Genomic DNA, 17,637 nt, shown 5'->3' with positions numbered 1-17,637 from the left:
AGAAAGAAAGTAGACAAATGTTACTGGCTGTTCAAGATTAGAAAGAAGCAGGACTATTCATTCTCTGCACCAGGCAGAGCCAGAATATCACATGAAAGAAAGTCAAAAGATAAGCAAAGGGACTTATTTAGTATCTAAGCTGTCTTTTTAATGTAGTACACTTTAGGCTAAGAAGTGTAGTTATAGAAGCAGCAAAGAAGGGGACAGGCACCTCCTCCCATATGTACACGCCTTGTCTTTAAGATCTGGAACAAATAATCTTTGATAGTTCCATTGCTATTAAATTGGTGGCCACTAAAGAGAGAGTATCCTTGGTGGTGGACCTAAAATTATGAACCACCTGTCTGCAGAGGTTCACCAGATCCAGGAACTTGGATTATGGGATTTCAAAACCTGCCTGTTCTTTAAGACAACCTTTTGTTGTTGTTATTAATGTGCCTTTTACTTTCATTTGGTTAATTGGCTGATATATAGGTGTTTTCCCCTCTGCTTATTGCGCCTTTTCAGACAGCTTTATGAGAGTTTTGTAGATTGCATTTGGTTCTATTTCTTGTTCTCTTTCTTGGGAATTAATGTACAGAAAAGGCAGGTCGCAATTTTTTTAAAGGAAAAACAAACAAACAAGCCCTTACTGGAAGCCACAAGGAAGAAGGTAGGCAGAAAAACACAATTCCCTAAACAGGGTCTTCTGCTGTCACTGTACATACTTAAATGAATTTCCACAACCAGTAGGGCTAGAAACTTGCTTTTTAAAAAGGTAAAGATTCCCTGACATCCACATTCTTGCTTGCAAAGATAATGGATCAGGAACAAAACCCAAAGTCAGCGATGGAGAACCACCTGTCCACAGGGCCTCCCCATTCAGGGGATCGGCCCCCCTGCCCAGCAATCAGGCTTTTGAAAAACCTCCACTGGTTCCATGAAGACTTTTTAAAAACCCTAATTGCCGTGCAGGGGGAAGGAACGGCTAACCTCCACTCCCCGTGCACTGCGATCCCCTCAAAATTATTCTCCCTCACCCCCAGGCAGTAATTAGGCTTTAAGAAAAACCTTCACTGGTACCAACAGGAGCTTTTTTTTAAAGATCTAAGTGCTGTTGGCATGGAGATGAAGAGGGGAGGAAGCTGGGGAAGGAAAGAGAGAAAAGGAGGAACAGGAAGAGAGACAGAGTTGTATGGACAGGGCCTTTGGCTCCAGCAATGCCCACCATTGGCATGGGGCCTCAGGAACATCTCCCACGAGGGAATGTGCCCTGTCAGCCAAAAGAGGTTCCCCACCCCTCCACAACTCATTTACACTGCCTCAGACAAACCTAATATGAGCCTGGTGCGTGCATACCAGCAAGAGTGTTAATACAGAAGCACTTCTCAAACTGTGACACACAGTGCTTTATGAAGAGCCTATCTAATGAACTGCTCTAAACAAGAGTTAACTTTATGCCACCTCTTGATCCCAAGAAACCCTAGGAATTGTAGTTCAGGGTGGGGTGGGGAGTGTGTGTATGGAAAGCTAACCGTCCTCAGCATCTGTCACAAACATTGCATGGGCCAATCCAAGTCACCTGAGCATTCAGGATATTTCAGGCATCAGAAGAAGGATCGTCATCTACAATGCCAAGCTACCATGAACATCAGGCAAGTCTTATCAAGTCAAACCCACAACAGATGGAGACCAAATAGATGGTGCAAAATAAAAGCCACCAAATAAGTTTGTTCAATAGACAGGAAAGCTGGTCAAGTCATACGGTGCAGCTACTACGGTTACCTGCAGGTCTGTGATGATAGAGTGCTGCACATCTTCTTTCTGCTCCTGCAGGAAGTGATAGCTGACAGCATTCAACGTGTAAGAGCGCAATTTGTAATCCCGCAGCAGGACCTGGAGGGAACATGAAGAGCCAAGCTGTGAGTGCCAACATGGTCCAATGGGTAGAGTGCTGGTCTTGTATCTGGGAACCCCCAGCAGCTGTCACCACCTCGCACCCTGCGCTCCCCTATCTGTAAAATGAGACCAACAGCCTTCCTTACCTGAAGCAGATCAAACTGGGCTCTGCCTTCCATGTTAATGACTTTATTCTCCCGCCGGCCCATCTGTTTGGACTGGAAGGAAGAGTCGCGGATGACAGACTTGCGGGCAGGAATACGGCCCAGGAAGGGAAATGTGGAGACCTGGGAATGCAGAAAAGCAAGCTGTGAGGCATGGCATGGGGGAAGGACAGTGCGGGGGGCGTTATAGGTAAGTCAATTAATTGGCCAAAAAGGCACTCCTGATTGACCGATTAAAAATGTGTTCCTGATTAACTGGGAAGCAGATTTTTTAAAATTAATCCTATGCATATTTAGACAGAAAAAAGTCCTTCATCTCCCAGCATGGATGGCTGGGGAATGCTAGGAGTTGTAAGACTTTTTATTTATTTACAAATGTATTTACAACATTTGTATACCACTCCGTATCTAAAGCAGGTTCTGGAGTGGTGAACATAAAAGGTTAAAAAAAATGATGTCTAAACATGCATACTATTGCGTCTTGAAGTTTCTTTCAATACAGAGCATTTGTCCAGAACTTCATACATACTCTGCACTCTTTTCTGTAGAACTCCTAGCGTTTTCCTCCTTAGCTGTAAACTGATGAAGATTTAATCAATCAACTAAACTTGTGTGATCAGCCAGCAAAACAGGAAGCAAGCAAAGCACTCAGGAAGACGAACACCTTCGTGGGAACACTGCGTGGGAGGGCATGAGCCTGAACTGGAAGTTTCTAAGGAGCAGTAGGCATGGGGTGTGGCCGGAGAATCCCAAGTTTACTTTAAGGCTTGGCGACTGTTTCTACAATGGAAGCCATTCAAGATCACAGATTCTGCCTTGTTGTGACTTCTCCATATCTCCGACTCAAGCTGGCAAACTTCCCTGACCGCCAGAGAAATGGGTGGGGACTGTCTTGATGAGGTTTTTCTAAGTCAGGAGAACCTTTGCTGTAGGGAGATGGGTTTCGGAGCTGCTGCAGTCCATTGCAGCAGGAGCTAGCATGTTCTCTTCCAACAAAACAAAATAGGCTTAAGGAAGATTATATATATAAAAATAAATAGCAAATCTATAACAATATTTTTATATAAAAACCAAGATTTCATACAAAGTTTAAAACATTAGCAGTCTTAACAGTTTATCATACATACACAGTTGTAATACTGACTTTCAAAAAAGGCTACACAAATGTGCAATGCCTCTATCCCAAATGCATTTTGACCAAACTGGCCTTCATCTGTGGGAAAAATAGACAAACAATAATTGCAGCCCTTATTACAGCAATCATTTAATGGTGTTAAATTTTCTACATGGAACCAGTAAATATTAACTATACATATTCTATAATCCTCATCATGTGGCTGGTATCTGAATGCAAAAAAAGTGAGGGGACAAGAACATTCCCTCCTACATCCAGAAGTTCCTTCTGTCTAAAGCCACCGTTTACCATACCACAATTTATTTATTTATTTATACACACACACACACACACACACACACACACACAAGACTGTTGTTTCGGATTGTATTTTTTAAGAATACTGGCACACCAGCCAACTCTGACAAAAGGCTACACGCAGCATCCAAGCGTTCTGTAGGAGTTGGCCAGTGTGCCAGTGTTTTAAACTTTGTATGAAATATCAGTTTTTATATTAAATTTGTTATATATTTGCTATATATTTTTATACATAATTTTCCTTAAATCTATTTTGTTTCATTGTTTATGAGTGGTTAAGGATAGAAACTTCTTACTTATGTTCTCTTCCAAGCAGCTGATGCAGAGAGAGCGGGAAGAGCAGGGGGCTTCCCTCCCCACCCACCCCATTTCTCAGATTACAGGAAACAGACATTTCTCCGCTGCTCTTCCTGATGTTTCTTCCTCTTCCTACCGATGCGTATGCATGCCAAAACATATCAAGGGTGACAGCCTCTGCAAGCGTGATGGTACATGGCTACTGGGGAAGGCAGTGCAGGCTAGTTTCCAATGACAGTGCCCCGCAGACCAAAACAATTCCACGTTCCTGGCCTAGAACCAGTTGCACAAAGCCATCTATGTGCCGACACCAGGAGAGCTGCACTGCACATGTCGGAAGGAAGAGAATATGAGGGTATGGCCTCTGTTTAATGTATGAATAGCAACGCAACTCCATCCAGGAATGGGGGAAGGAAAGTGGGCTTACTTTAAGAGTCTGGGCACGGGTGATGAGATAGGGAAGGTCGAAGTTCTGGATGTTATAGCCGGTGATGATGTCAGGGTCGATAATTCGTATGAATTCCGCCCAGGCCTGGAAGCAAGTTGAAGAGTTACATGACCATTCTGCCACAGATGGAGACCAAGGGTCCAGTATTGGCTCACTGGCAACAGCTCTCAACTCTCCAAGATCACAGGCAGAGGTCTTTCCAAGCCCTACCACCTGAATTCAGGAGAGACACAGCCAAAATACAACGTTCCTAAAAGATCTGCATCTCGCCACCTCCTCCGCCTGGATTTCTGGTGGTCTACAGAAGGGAAGGCCTTAAAACAAAAACCCACATCTTGCACAAGTTCCCCAAATTCAAGAGCCACCCTACCTAGCCCTGATGAGGGAAATAGGAGGGGATTTTGAACAATGGAGTATATGTGAGGCATCAGAGCCAGTCACCAAAATCTTTAGCAAAGAGGTCTTCCCAGATATTTGGGGGCTGCAAATGATTCTAAGTAACCATATCAGAGACCAGACGCCAGTCAGAAAAGACCACCAGTTACCTGCCTCGTTGTAAAGGGCTCCTTGCATCTGTATACCTGCCGGCAGTATACGTCTGCCTTCCCAAAATACCAGGTCTGCTAACTTCCAGTCCCCCCAGAGGCTTGCAAGCTCTTTCCCAATAGAAGGAGCATAAAAACAAGCCAAGCTAAAGGGAAGGGGGAGAAGTGGGCAAAGCAATCACAAGGAGTGGGCAGAGCAGCCATTCAAACTCTTCCTCCACAAGGAACGTTGCTGGAGAAGTGGCTTGAAATAGTCCAAAGTGGAGTTTTTAAAGTACTTTAAAAAAATCTCCCTTTCCCCAGAGTGATCTCCAGATCCACCAAGACCAAATGAAGACAAAAGACCAACAAGACAAAAAGTAGTAAGAACAACAATAATAGAATTCCAAGGAACTCTTCTCCCCTGACGCCCGGGTCAAATCTGTTATCAATCTCCACATTTTTCAGGGTTGGAATACCCGGCCTGGTTCTTTGACAGCCTGGCACATATGCAGATATAGCCCATGAATACATTTTCATATATTCAAGTCTATATCCTGAATATATATACATGCCTTCCTCCCCATCTTTACTGCCCAGACAGGATTCTTATCCAGCATTCTACCATATTACCCCAGCACCCTATCACCACTGCTCATTTCCCTTACACTCAGATGAGCACTCCAGGCCCACCCCACCTGGCAGACTGGACACTGTCCCCAGTACCTTGAGCAGCTCCGCCTCCTTTTGAAAACAGAGCACCTGAGAGCCAACGATGGGGGCACAGATCTGCAAGGTGAAGACATTGCGCACAAAAGGGTCCTTCTCCCCCTGGCGTAGGACCATATTGGCAATCTGGATGACTGGGTCCTTCTCTGGTTCGGGAAAAATACCTGAGCAGAAACACAGGATGGGGACAGTTAACACAATAGCTAAAAGATTCCCTCACCTTACCCTTCAGGGACCACTCTGAACCTAATCATGATAAACCCACTCCCATTATTTAACTCCTTCACTTATAACCAACATACATCAAGGGTTCATCTCACGAGTTCTTCACCCTCACCGTGTCCCACTGTCTTAGCCTTAGAACTGCCAAGAGACATCCTGCCCCCTGACAATATAGTGAATCATCATTGTTCATTCGGAAATCTAACAACTATGGCTTTTTACTATTAACCAGGGATGGGGAACTCCTTTCAGCCCAAGGGAGAAATTCAGAGAAGGTCTCAAGGGCTGCTTCCAGTGGTGGGCAGGGCCAAAGGCAAAGGGGGTAGACCCTAAATCAAAGAAATACCAGCACATTGTAGTTTAAAGTTCTTACTGCCAGTACCTAAGACTTAGGAGAGGCATTTCAACCTTTTGGAATGAGGGGGGAGAGATACAAAAGTCAGGAGCCAAACAAGCGATGGTTGGGAGAGGCCAGAGGAAGGGGGCATGGCCATCTGGGGAAACCTGGAGGGCGGATTAGGACCCAGGAGGGCTGGATTTGGCCCCCAGGCCTGAGATTCCCCACCCATGCTACACTCACATGGCTGCTTCATTTACCCAAAGGATCTGCTTGGCCCATACAGCTAACACAGCTCTGCAGTTAGCCACTCACCCAGGGAAAACAATACTTTCTGCCTTGCCAGCCCTACTGCACAAACCACTCCATAGCATACCGTGTTTGAGTGAGCTGGCCAATGTTCCCGCTTCTCTGCAGATCTAACCTAAGGAAAAGCCACTCCAGTGCTGATTGTACACCTCACTAAAGAGGCCTGTTCATGCTGAGACTGTTTCAGGGTTATAAACGTTTGTCGTTATTATAAAACCCAGCAGGACTCTGGATAACTAGCCTCCCACCTCCAGAACCTAAATCTGTCTCGCCATGTCACATTTTGCCTGCTCAACATTCTTTGGTACCTTTACGTCCAGCGCATTCAATATCAAAACTGAGCACACGCAAGGGGGCGATGCGTTGCCACTCTCCCTCGGGGGGATGGCTAATGAAATCCATCCAGGCCACATCAGCCTCCAGCTGGCAGAGCGACACCTATGGGTGGGGAGGAAAAAGGCAGAATTAATAACAGGAGATGTTCCTACAGTCTTTATCAAGAATCTTCAGCCCTGGAAGATCCATTCTGCCACCCCACCCTAACCCCACACACATGTTTACATCTTTCAGAAACGGACTCTTCTTCTAGGCCTCACACCTGACAGGATCCCTCCACATCAAACTCTGGCCAGGTTGCACCAACAAAAAATTCACACCAAGTCACTCACTCACTCCCACCCACAAGAGGCTACTCTTGCAGACAGTGTGGGTGTAGTCAGTGGTTAAGAGTTTTGGACTAGGACTGGGGAGACCCAGGTTCAAATCCCCACTCAGCCATGAAGCTCACAAGGTGACAAAGAGCCAGTCAACATCTCTTAGTCTAACCTACCTCACACAGTTGTTGTGAGGATAAAATGGGAGTGGAGGGAACCACATATGCCACCTTGAACTCCTTGGGAGAAAGGGAGGGATAAAAAATGTAGCAACTGAAAACTGAAAATAAAAAGTTTCAATCTAGCCCTAATTCACACACACAACATCTTAGATCTATCATTCCCAAAGGGCCCCATGCACCAGATCCATCATCCAGCATCTGGTTAACAAGTCCCCTGTGCCCCTTAAAGGATCTGTCCTGGACTTCACATTTTAAACAAGACACTCAGAATCTAAAATCCTAGCCAGAAATCCTTCTTTCATACAAAATGTTTTCCTTTCATTTCTTTCATGTCTTTCCACTAAAAATAGCACTCAAGTTGACTGAAGAATAGAGATGTACAATTTCTGAAAATGTTGAAGCCTTGGGAAAAAAGATATTTTTTTTCTGGGCAGGACAGTAAGAAAATATGGTATTTGGGGAAACACTGAAAAATAATACTTTTATTTTTAGTGCTCTTGACAGATCTAAAGTCACTTTGTTGCTTTAGGACAGCCTTCTCCAACCTTGTGTCCTCCAGCTTTTTGGACCTCAGTTCCCATCAGCCTCAGGCAGCAAGGCCAATGGTCAGGAATGCTAAGCATTGTAATCCAAAACATTGGGAGGGCACCAGGTGGGGAAGGGGTGCTTTAGGAATATAAAGCATCCATTATGTTCCTAAAGCTGTATTATGTATACCTTGGTTTGCTCATAAAATTATTATACTTAAAAACATTTAAAAGTAAACTCAGTTAGTAAATGTGTAATTATTGTCTCAATAAACTGTACTTCTAAATTTAATATACAAACATGATAATTTTATGAGCAAACCAAGACATACATAACATATTTTAGGTTCCCTGACCAGAGGGAACATCAACAAGTAGCCCCTGAAACATCTGAATCATCCTAGAAGCCAGAAGAAGCAGGAAAAGCTGGTGGCAGAGGAAAACTGGTATACAGCATCTGTTCCTATTTGTAAGAAAGTTTAGGGAAATTCCTAAACCTGTTCCTGTTTGTGGGATGAAGCTTAGGGAAATCTGATCTGAGGAAAAGCTATCGAGATTTTATTTAGCTGAGAAAGACTCAGCTTAGAAATGGTAAGCAACCATATTTAATTTGGGGTGCAATCCTATTGCTTTCACCCCCGATGGCTCGTAAGCCTCCAGGTTCGAAGGCTTATGAGCATCCATGCAGAGCGGGAGGAGCAGTGAAGGCAATCGTCGCCTCCCTGCTCTTCCTGCTCTGCATTTTAGCTAGACAGGCCTTTTTTCCCTCCCCCTGGGGGGAGGGGGCTGGAGAGGCCTGGGGATAGCTCGTATCCTGGCCTCTCCCCTCCCCACAGAACACCCCCATCTACCTGCTCTCCAAGGTACCTTTCCAACCTTGGAGATGCAGCCAGTGCAGTTCTCTCTGCACCAGCTACAAGGGAGAGGAGGAGTGGGTGGGGAGCATGGATTCCTGGCTCAAAGGATCCAGTAATCCAAAGCATCCTATGGACCCCACATGCTTTCTAGGGGCCAAACAATTGCTCTCCCCAGAACCTTTGAGCAACGTATCATTTGAAGAATGGCATTTTATTCACTTTTGCAAATAATTTCCATTAATGAACATCTTGTTTTTTGTTCATTCTGAAACGTGGTCCCTAGTGGTAATGTCAATCCCATCCCTACACCACAGGAACCAGGCTTCTGAGTTTCTTTTAGGTAAACAGGGTTTACTCTAGTGGCAGCAGTTATAAGGTTTTACAGCTGAGGCAGCATTCCCTAATGGTGAGGTCTAATTGAGAACTTTATTAAAAACTGTGGCAGTGAGTTCTATAGGCCCAACCCTCAAAGTTAATAAAAAAAAGAAACACATATGGGATAACCCACAGGCTGCATCTGGTGACAGTGGTGGAATAACCTACAGTGTTTTTTTCCTGTGTGGGTTTCAGATTAGAACTGCATTAACTGACTGCTACAGCATCTAATCAGAACAAGCCCAGAAACACAGGATTCAGTAGAACAAAACCCAAACTGTCAAAAAAGCACATTATCTTCCATATTATTATCTAGTGACTCTACTCATATACTGAGCATGACTTGGAACATCCTAAACGTCTATTAGTAAAAGATACATTAGGCTACTAATTTTAATAAAGAATGGAAGAAATAACTATGCTGGAAATCTTATAAAGAGGATTAAAAGAATCTTTTTCCCCATGGCTTCATTATTTCCAGACATTTTACATATCCAGTCTTTCTATAAAAGTGTTCTTATTACATAGTTTTTAGAATCATTTTGGAGGGAGTAAAGACTGAGTAACAATATATAAACACCTTGTCTAAATTCTAAAACCATATAATTCATAATCCAAAGCTGCTCAATTTTTCAGAAAAAAACAAAAATGGTCCTTGGAAAAAAACTGTTTTTTCCAAATTTTTCCTTTTTTTCCTGGGCCTTCACTTCTCTACCAAAGGAACAGGTACGCGCTTCCCCGCATTTTAAAGACATCGCCTAATCTGAAACTCCCTTACTTGACAAAGGCAAGAACCATACCCAATACTGTTGGTGAGAAACCTCATTTATCCCTGAGGACAGTGAATGCTACAAACATGGTTTAAAATCTCACTCCAAATGCTACAGGTTCCCTCTGAGCCACTTACTGGGCAAAGAAGACTCTGGTACCAATACAGCCTTCCCTAATCTGGTGTCATCCATCATCCCCAACCACATGGTCAATGGGCAGACTGGCCGAGGATGATGGCAATTGCAGTCCAACATATCTAGAGGGCGGAAAGTAGGGGAAGGCTGACCTATACTAGGAGAATCATTAACAGGGCCTTTCCCAAGAAGCCCTACTCTGCACCTTCAGAAACCTGTTCCCCAAAGCACCTTGGGTGGATTCTCTTTGCTGGATTCTCCAGCAGGCTGTTCCTGCCGCAGGCGATACTTTCCAGCAGGCAATTCAATCCAGTTGCAGCCAACAACATCTCGATCCACCATAAACCTAAGTTGGGAGAGAAATCTTGGGTGTTAGGGCAGCTATGGAGAGAGTCTTGAAAATTCACATCTTTCCCATCAACCTCAGTTTTATTTTATTTAGGTATGTTCATGCTGCCTTTCTGGGCAAAAAGCTCTTTCATTGCAGTTCACAAATAAGACCACAGATCAGCCTTCCCAACCTGGTGTCCTCCAGATCTTTTAGACTACAACTCCCATCAGCCCCAGCCAGCATATCCAATAATCAGGAATGCAAGGGTTGTAGTTGGGGAAGATTGCCACAGAACAATTCATAATGGCAAAAAGGGGAAGGACTGAGGAAGAGCAGACATGAGCATTAAAAGAGCACAGAGACAAACAGAATTTTCACCAGGTATTCCTCACAGACAGAACATACGCAGAATCTATCCCGGTGTCCTTGTATCCCCTCTTTCCCCAAACATACCATGCTGCAGGGTCCTGGCCATTCACTTTTTATTGGCAAATAACAGCGTCTCCATAAGCAACACAAGGAAACATGTGTGAACACCAGTGCCTCATCCAGTCCTCCTCCCACTTCGGTATCTGAGCCTTTTCTGAAAACCACGCAGTTCTGAGCAACCAGGAGGGCTAGGAACCTCATTATGCTGAGGTACTCTAGCCCTGGTTGTGAAACAGAGCAGGGTGAAAGTGCCTGTTTTCAAAGCAGGGAAGCAAATAGTCCTGATAGCAGGTCCTACCTGATTTCGAAGTCAATATTGGCCTCGTAGGCTTGATAGTGGTGCACTCCCAAAGTTCCACACCGCATCCCCTGTTCTAGCAACCTCTTGGCGGGGGCAATTAGCCGAGGCATTGCCATAGTAATTTTCAGAAATGGAATGAGATGCTGCCCATGGTAGCCATACATATCTGAAGTGAGGGAAAACAGTCTTAGGGGATAAAAGGAATTCAGCCTCCTTTGGAGACTGTGGATCCCCTTACCCCAAATCCACATCTTCTCCCCACCCCCCTGACTTCATCAGCTTCCATATCTGCGTCTTCTTCCTTCCAACTTTGCCTATTCAGTGGAGATTGTAGGCCCTCCAAACAGTAAATTCATAAAAGCTGCTGGCCCACAGGGATGGTGGGATGGGGTGGAAATACACACACACACACACACACACACACACACACAGAGTTTTTGTAAAGTTTAGTTGCTTGGAAGCAATTCTTACTTGACACAGGCTACCAAGAAAGTGGCTATTTACAAGCCTAGGTTGGGGAGAGACTAGGGTAGAACGGGCCCTGGTTTGAGAACTCTTAAAGCCTTCTGAGAGCCATTATATCTGCAAGACAATCTTAGCTATTCAAGCCCAACTCAACCATTACAATAGTACCAGAGAGTAACAGTCAAAGCAGCAGGATGGTACCACTAGGACTGAGAACTGAACGGCAATATTGTCAGGGTGCTACAAGAGTGGGGTTGCTGTGATTTTATGGCACAGCAAGCACCCCAGAACTGGCCCAAACCCACACCTTGCCAACCACAGAGGGAGCCCTGCACACACACAAACTCTTTGAATACGCTCACTTTGCTTATTGCAGATCTCCACTGCCAGAACTACCTGGCTCAGACCGTCCTTGTTGGACCTCATGTCCCGGATGATAGCTGCATTCAGTTCCCGCTGAAAGTCGGCCAGGTGCTCTGCTTGGAATCCTGGGAGAAAAATGAACAGGGAGAGGAGAGGGAGCAGGAAATGGATTATACTGCAGGACAGTTCAGGGTAGCCTCTTCTCCCCACCCTCTTTCCACCATATCTACATACTCACCAGCCGGTGCAGGCACATAGAAATAGGGGGCAAAGCCATGGATGTGGCAGCAAATACTGTTGCCAGCTACAGTGACACCAAACATACGCAACACAGGAACAGGACCCTGGGTGGATCCTGGGAAGCCCGGGATGTGAGAACCTGCCTCAGGAAGAGAAGGGAGGCTGGATTAGCTGTTGAACCACAGTAATGTACAACGTCTCTCCACTAGAAAATATCCACAATGCACACAAATGACTTAGCTAGCATAGCAGACAATAGTGCAAATGTGAGTTGAAGGGTTGCTCTAGTCCAGCCTCGCCCAATCTGGCACCCTCCAGATGTGTTGGAGTTGTGGTCGAATACATCTGGAGGGTGCCAGGTTGGGGACAACTGCTCTGATCTTTTCTAGGCCAGCTTTTCTGTTTTTAGTTCTTAGCAGAAATAGCCCACTTTATTTTCTGTACTATCTTATTCTGCAACCATGAGGGCTAGCAACTCGCCCTTTTCCCCTCAAAATGAAAGTAAATGTTTTTCAGGTTTTGCACACAGATTTTCAAGGACACTCTCCTACAAGCACCTTCTCACAACTCAGCAATCAGGAAAATGGGACTACAACCTGTCTGGGGAATTCCAGACCCTATTCACCCTGCCTGGCAAGCAAGAGCTAAGAACATTGTGGAGCTATTGTAGCTATCAAAAGCCCCAGGAACTATAATAGCATCAAACTTCCCCTCTAGGAGCAGAGAGTTATTGTTTAGTCCGACAAAGGGAATACTCAGTTCTGCAAACCCCTTCCCAGGAGAAGGAAAGGAACCAGAGATTCTCAGCCCATATGTCCCGTAACACCTTCAAGACTGTTCCATCAGCATCTCAACCTGCTTCTGCACTCACCCACATAATAATCCAGTTCCACTTGCTGGAAACACAGGGCATCCTCTCTGGGGTTTAATATGGCAGGCAGCGGCCTCTGCCACTTGGGATTCTGCACCGATGAGAAGAGATTACCTGAAGGGAGTAGAGAAATCCAGATCAGAGCTGCGCAATCTCAGAGCCTGCACAACTAAAGATTTTGACCCTCCCAAGTCCAATGTACTTGCTGAAAAAAAGCAGAAAGAAGTCAGGGGCAGCACTGGAAAGAGAGAGGCAAAACCTTGAACAAGTGCATGAAAAGTGTTATTTTATTATGATATGTGGTGCGCCCAACATATTTCACTGCTACTCAGGAGCACAATGGAAAATGACATAATAAAAACTACCAGGAATACAGAATACGCAGTTTTTAAAAATGGACTTTGTAAAAAAGAATATACTCCACTTGTATAAGAACAAATAAACATATAAAGCATGGGTGGGCAACGTGCGTCCCTCCAGGTGTTTTGGTCTATAACTCCCATCATTGGGTACACTGGCTAGGGGTGATGGGAGTTGTAGGCCAAAACATCTGAAGGGCCACAGGTTGCCCGCTCCTGATATAAAGCGTTTCAAAAACAAGAGTTCCTTGGGCAACCTGTGCCAAACAGCCTCCCCAGCTGCCTTACTCCACTCCTGAGTCCCTCTGCTGAGTTACTCTCATAGAGAGTCCCCTCCCTGTTTGGTCGCATCTCACTCACTAAGTGGGATGGCATCAGGTGCCAGCTGTGCTTCTTTCATCTCCAGAGCCATCTCAGCCTCCACTTCATCCAGAAATGCCAGCTCCTCTTCAAACTGTGAAGGGCCATCCTCCTCCCAATCCCCTCCTCGCAGCCTTTTCCGTTGCGACAGAGTAGGTTCCCCCATGCCAGAGCCTCCCACGGAAGCCTTCCGCTTGTTTTCCATTTTGGAATTCCTAAGAGAACAAAGAGTGCCCCATGTCAATGGCCAACCCACTCTCTCATCAAAGTCAAGCTCTTGCCAAAAGGCCTCCACAGTTCCTGGTCACACTCCCTGAGCAAAATCAGAAGACGACACCAAACTACCAGTACTCCAAAGCCCCCTTTGTAGCAGCCACTGTCCACATTATTTGTTCCTAGGAAGTCCAGTGTCTCAACCTTCATGGAATCAGTGGCTCCACCAGTTGTATCCCTACCCTGCCACTGCTCCCCCACAAGTATGGTACTAGCTCTCACCTGCCCCAGGTACACTACCATTTCTCTGCAGGCTTTGCTTATATTATGTATTGCAAAGCATGCAGACAGAAGACTGCACTTATTTTACTGCATATATTTGCACTGTAAGAAGAGTCAGACTGAAGGATCAGTGAGGGCACTTCAGGCCGATCTATACATTAGACAGAAGACAGGTAAAATGGTCCCTGGGCAGTTTGTTTTGTTGGGCTGCAAAGAACAACAAAGGGGGGTCTGCTTAACACTTTCCCTTCCTGCCATTCCCCCACCTAAAATCCCCTGCTCCAACTGCTTTCTAAACCTCTAGAGTAAAGTTATGGAGTCCGTTATCTTTTCCCTCACGGTGAAACTGTTTGGAGTGAGTAATTTTCAGCAGACAAATAGCAAGAAGGAAAAGGGTTAAGCAGTCCTCAAAAAGGCAGCCTCCATCGGGTGCTTTTCAAAAATAAAAACGTTGGAAACTGTCAATATACCTACTAAGCAAATTTTGCCTTAGTCATCTTTAAAAAGGCATATAAGGATGGTCATGCTGAATCAGACCAATGGCCCACCAAGATCAGCATCTTCTTTCACCAACCATCAGCCAGATGCCCTGGGCAAATTTACAAACTGAGCTGACACAAAATTGCCATCCCCAACCTGGTGTTTTGGATTACAACGCCCACTGTCCCTGACCATTGGCCATGCTACCAAAGGCTGATGAGACTTGTAGTCTGAAACATCTAGACTCTAGATGTTTTAGGGAACCAGGCTGGGGAAGGCTGTCCTATGGTCTCCCCCTTCCAAGTCAGGCAACAGGGGATTGTCTTCTTAGCTATCAGAAGTAGTCACCACTATTGGTTCCATGTGTTTTGCTTCATTCTTTTAGGGCACAATTCTATACATGTTCAGACAGAAAAAAGTCCTACAACTCCCTGCATTCCCCAGCCAGCCATGCTGGGTGCTTTTTTTCTGTCTAAACATGCATAGGATTGTGCCCTTAATAGCTGTTTACACTGTGCTAGACGAACCACTGGCTTGACCCAGAAGGGGAATTTTAAATCTTATATAGCTATACCAGAGCCAACAGCACTACGAATCAATCCTTCCCACAAGAGGCCTCAAGAACAATAATGCCTCGGTTCCTGCAAGTGTGTCCCTAAAACTGCCCAAGCTCCATTCACTTCCCTCCCGCACAATTACCCCCATCTATCCTGCCCCCCGCAAAAAAAAAACCTCTACTTGCACTTTATACAGCAAGTTGGGCAGTAGTCCAACGCATCTGGAGGGCACCAGGGTGGCGACAGCTCTAATACAGCCTGCCCAGTGCTCCACAGGGCCTCTGCTGACCCCTCTCCCAGGAATGACGCCTCCATCTCCACATCCTCAGCGCCCCTCATCCACCGCAGCCCCATTTGCCCCCTAAGTATCCCCGATATATCATACCCCTCAAGCGCTCACCCTTTCCCTGCCCCCAAGTAGCCCCTATTGGTGCACTCACGTGACCCACCCTCTCCCCACCCCAGCAGCCCGCTCCCCGAGCGCCCCCAACTACAAGGGGTACCTGCCTCCCCCCCCCGACTTCCATCCCCGCTACACCTCTCACCTCACTCCCCCAGTTCCCTGACCGCTCTCCCGCCAACAAGCTCAGGGGAGGAGCCTCGTTCTCCAGTGCCTTGTTGCCATGCCAACCCTTTCCTCATTGGTCACCGCCATCCAGGCAGCGACGAGGAACCAAGCACTTCGCGTCCCGCGAGCCGTCAGCTGCTAAACGCATGCGTACCCCGTCCCTCCGGCGAGCCGCTGGCATCATCTTTAAAGTGTCAAAGAAGCCGTGATCTGAAAGCGCATGCGTGAGAGCTCATGGTCTCGCTGTGGCTAGGAAACTGGCATACAGGAAAGACCCGATCGTCGATAGGCACAGGCCAGTGGAGGCTGGTGGCTCCGATTTCGGTGGGGCTGTAAAGCCACTGTAGGTTTCAGTCAGGACCAGACAGAACTCTAAAGGAGCTATCTAAGGTGCTGAACGTACTTTGGGGATAGGGTTGAGCACCTTAGATAGCTCCTTTAGAGCTCTGGTTGGTTCTGACTGAAACCCAGGATGGATTTACAGCCCCACCGAAATCGAAGCCATCAGCCTACACTAGCAAAGGCGTAATTATGTTGGGATCAATGTCACAAAAGTCGTGAGCGTCTTTTCCAACCGCCTCTCCAACTCAACAGTGGTTAGCCATGTAAGGGTGCAATCCTATGCATGTTTATACAGGAAAAAAAACTCTACAGTATGCATGGTAACATGCATAGGGTTGCACCCTTAGTTCTGTTGCAACAAAAATGACAGAGTCTTGTAGCACCATAAAGACTGACACATTTATTATGGCATTAACTTTTGTGGGGTTTTGCAAGTAGCTGAGGAAAGAAGGGAAGCAAAAAGCAAGGGAGAAAGGGGAAGATATACCCAAATGAATGCAGATTTCCAGAGAATAGCAAGGAGAGACAAGAAGGCCTTCTTAAATGAACAATGCAAAGAAATCGAAGAAAACAATAGAATGGGAAAGACTAGAGATCTCTTCAAGAAAACCGGCGATGATCTCAAGGGAACGTTTTGTGCAAAGACAGGCATGATAAAGGACAAAGAAGGCAGGGACCTAACAGAAGCAGATGAGATTAAGAATAGGTGGAAAGAATACACAGAAGAACTATACAGGAAAGATCTTAATGTCCCTGATAGCCATGATAGTGCGGTCACGGAACTTGAGCCGGACATCCTCGAGAGTGAAGTCAAGTGGGCCTTAGGAAGCATTAGTAACAACAAAGCTAGCGGAGATGACAGTATTCCAGCTGAGCTATTTAAAATCCTAAAAGATGATGCTGTTAAAGTGCTGCACTCAATATGCCAACAAATTTGGAACACTCAACAGTGGCCACAAGACTGGAAAAGGTCAGTTTACATTCCAATTCCAAAGAAGGGCAACGCCAAAGAGTGTTCAAACTACCGTACAATTGCGCTCATTTCACATGCCAGCAAGGTGATGCTCAAAATCCTACAAGCATGTGAACCGAGAACTACCGGAAGTACAAGCTGGGTTTAGAAGAGGCAGAGGAACTAGAGATCAAATCGCCAACATTCGCTGGATCATGGAGAAAGCAAGAGAATTCCAGAAAAACATCTATTTCTGCTTCTTTGACTACGCTAAAGCCTTTGATTGTGTGGATCACAACAAACTGTGGCAAATTCTTAAAGAGATGGGAGTACCAGACCACCTTACCTGTCTCCTGAGAAACCTGTACGAGTGTCAAGAAGCAACAGTAAGAACCAGACATGGAACAACTGATTGGTTCAAAATTGGGAAAGGAGTACGACAAGGCTGTATATTGTCGCCCTGCTTATTTAATTTATATGCAGAGTACATCATGAGAAACACCGCGTTGGATGAATCACAGGTCGGAATTAAGATTGCCGGGAGAATTATCAGCAACCTCAGATACGCAAACGATACCACCCTAATGGCAGAAAGCGAAGAGGATCGAAACAGCCTCTTGTTGAGGGTGAAAGTGGAGAGTGCAAAAGCTGGTTTGAACGTCAACATTAAAAAAACCTAAGATCA

At 45.7% G+C, this 17,637-nt stretch overlaps 1 protein-coding gene across 4 annotated transcripts in view; it reads right to left on the bottom strand.

Annotated features, from left to right (window-relative positions):
• POLD1 (DNA polymerase delta 1, catalytic subunit) overlaps positions 1 to 15,678 on the bottom strand; it is a 34,270-nt gene extending 18,592 nt beyond the window's left edge. For 2 of the 4 annotated variants that reach the window (XM_084805036.1, XM_084805037.1), the window contains exons 1-12: positions 15,636 to 15,678; positions 13,559 to 13,773; positions 12,840 to 12,953; positions 11,967 to 12,107; positions 11,728 to 11,853; positions 10,898 to 11,066; positions 10,071 to 10,185; positions 6,649 to 6,778; positions 5,470 to 5,636; positions 4,199 to 4,303; positions 2,025 to 2,165; positions 1,765 to 1,875 (exon numbers count right to left, since the gene is read on the bottom strand). In XM_084805036.1, coding sequence (XP_084661162.1) covers positions 1,765 to 1,875; positions 2,025 to 2,165; positions 4,199 to 4,303; positions 5,470 to 5,636; positions 6,649 to 6,778; positions 10,071 to 10,185; positions 10,898 to 11,066; positions 11,728 to 11,853; positions 11,967 to 12,107; positions 12,840 to 12,953; positions 13,559 to 13,763 — 1,524 coding nt within the window. In that variant the 5' untranslated portion in view covers positions 13,764 to 13,773; positions 15,636 to 15,678. The remainder of the gene's footprint in view (positions 1 to 1,764; positions 1,876 to 2,024; positions 2,166 to 4,198; positions 4,304 to 5,469; positions 5,637 to 6,648; positions 6,779 to 10,070; positions 10,186 to 10,897; positions 11,067 to 11,727; positions 11,854 to 11,966; positions 12,108 to 12,839; positions 12,954 to 13,558; positions 13,774 to 15,635) is intronic. The other 2 variants (XM_084805038.1, XM_084805039.1) reach the window with 1 other exon arrangement.
• Positions 15,679 to 17,637: the final 1,959 nt, after the last annotated feature.

This window comes from Heloderma suspectum, chromosome 6, assembly GCF_057233095.1.
Source record: "Heloderma suspectum isolate Gila_16-S chromosome 6, 16-S_ref, whole genome shotgun sequence".
NCBI classification, from domain to species: Eukaryota; Metazoa; Chordata; class Lepidosauria; order Squamata; family Helodermatidae; genus Heloderma; species Heloderma suspectum.
This window is presented reverse-complemented; position numbering and strand designations above follow the sequence as displayed.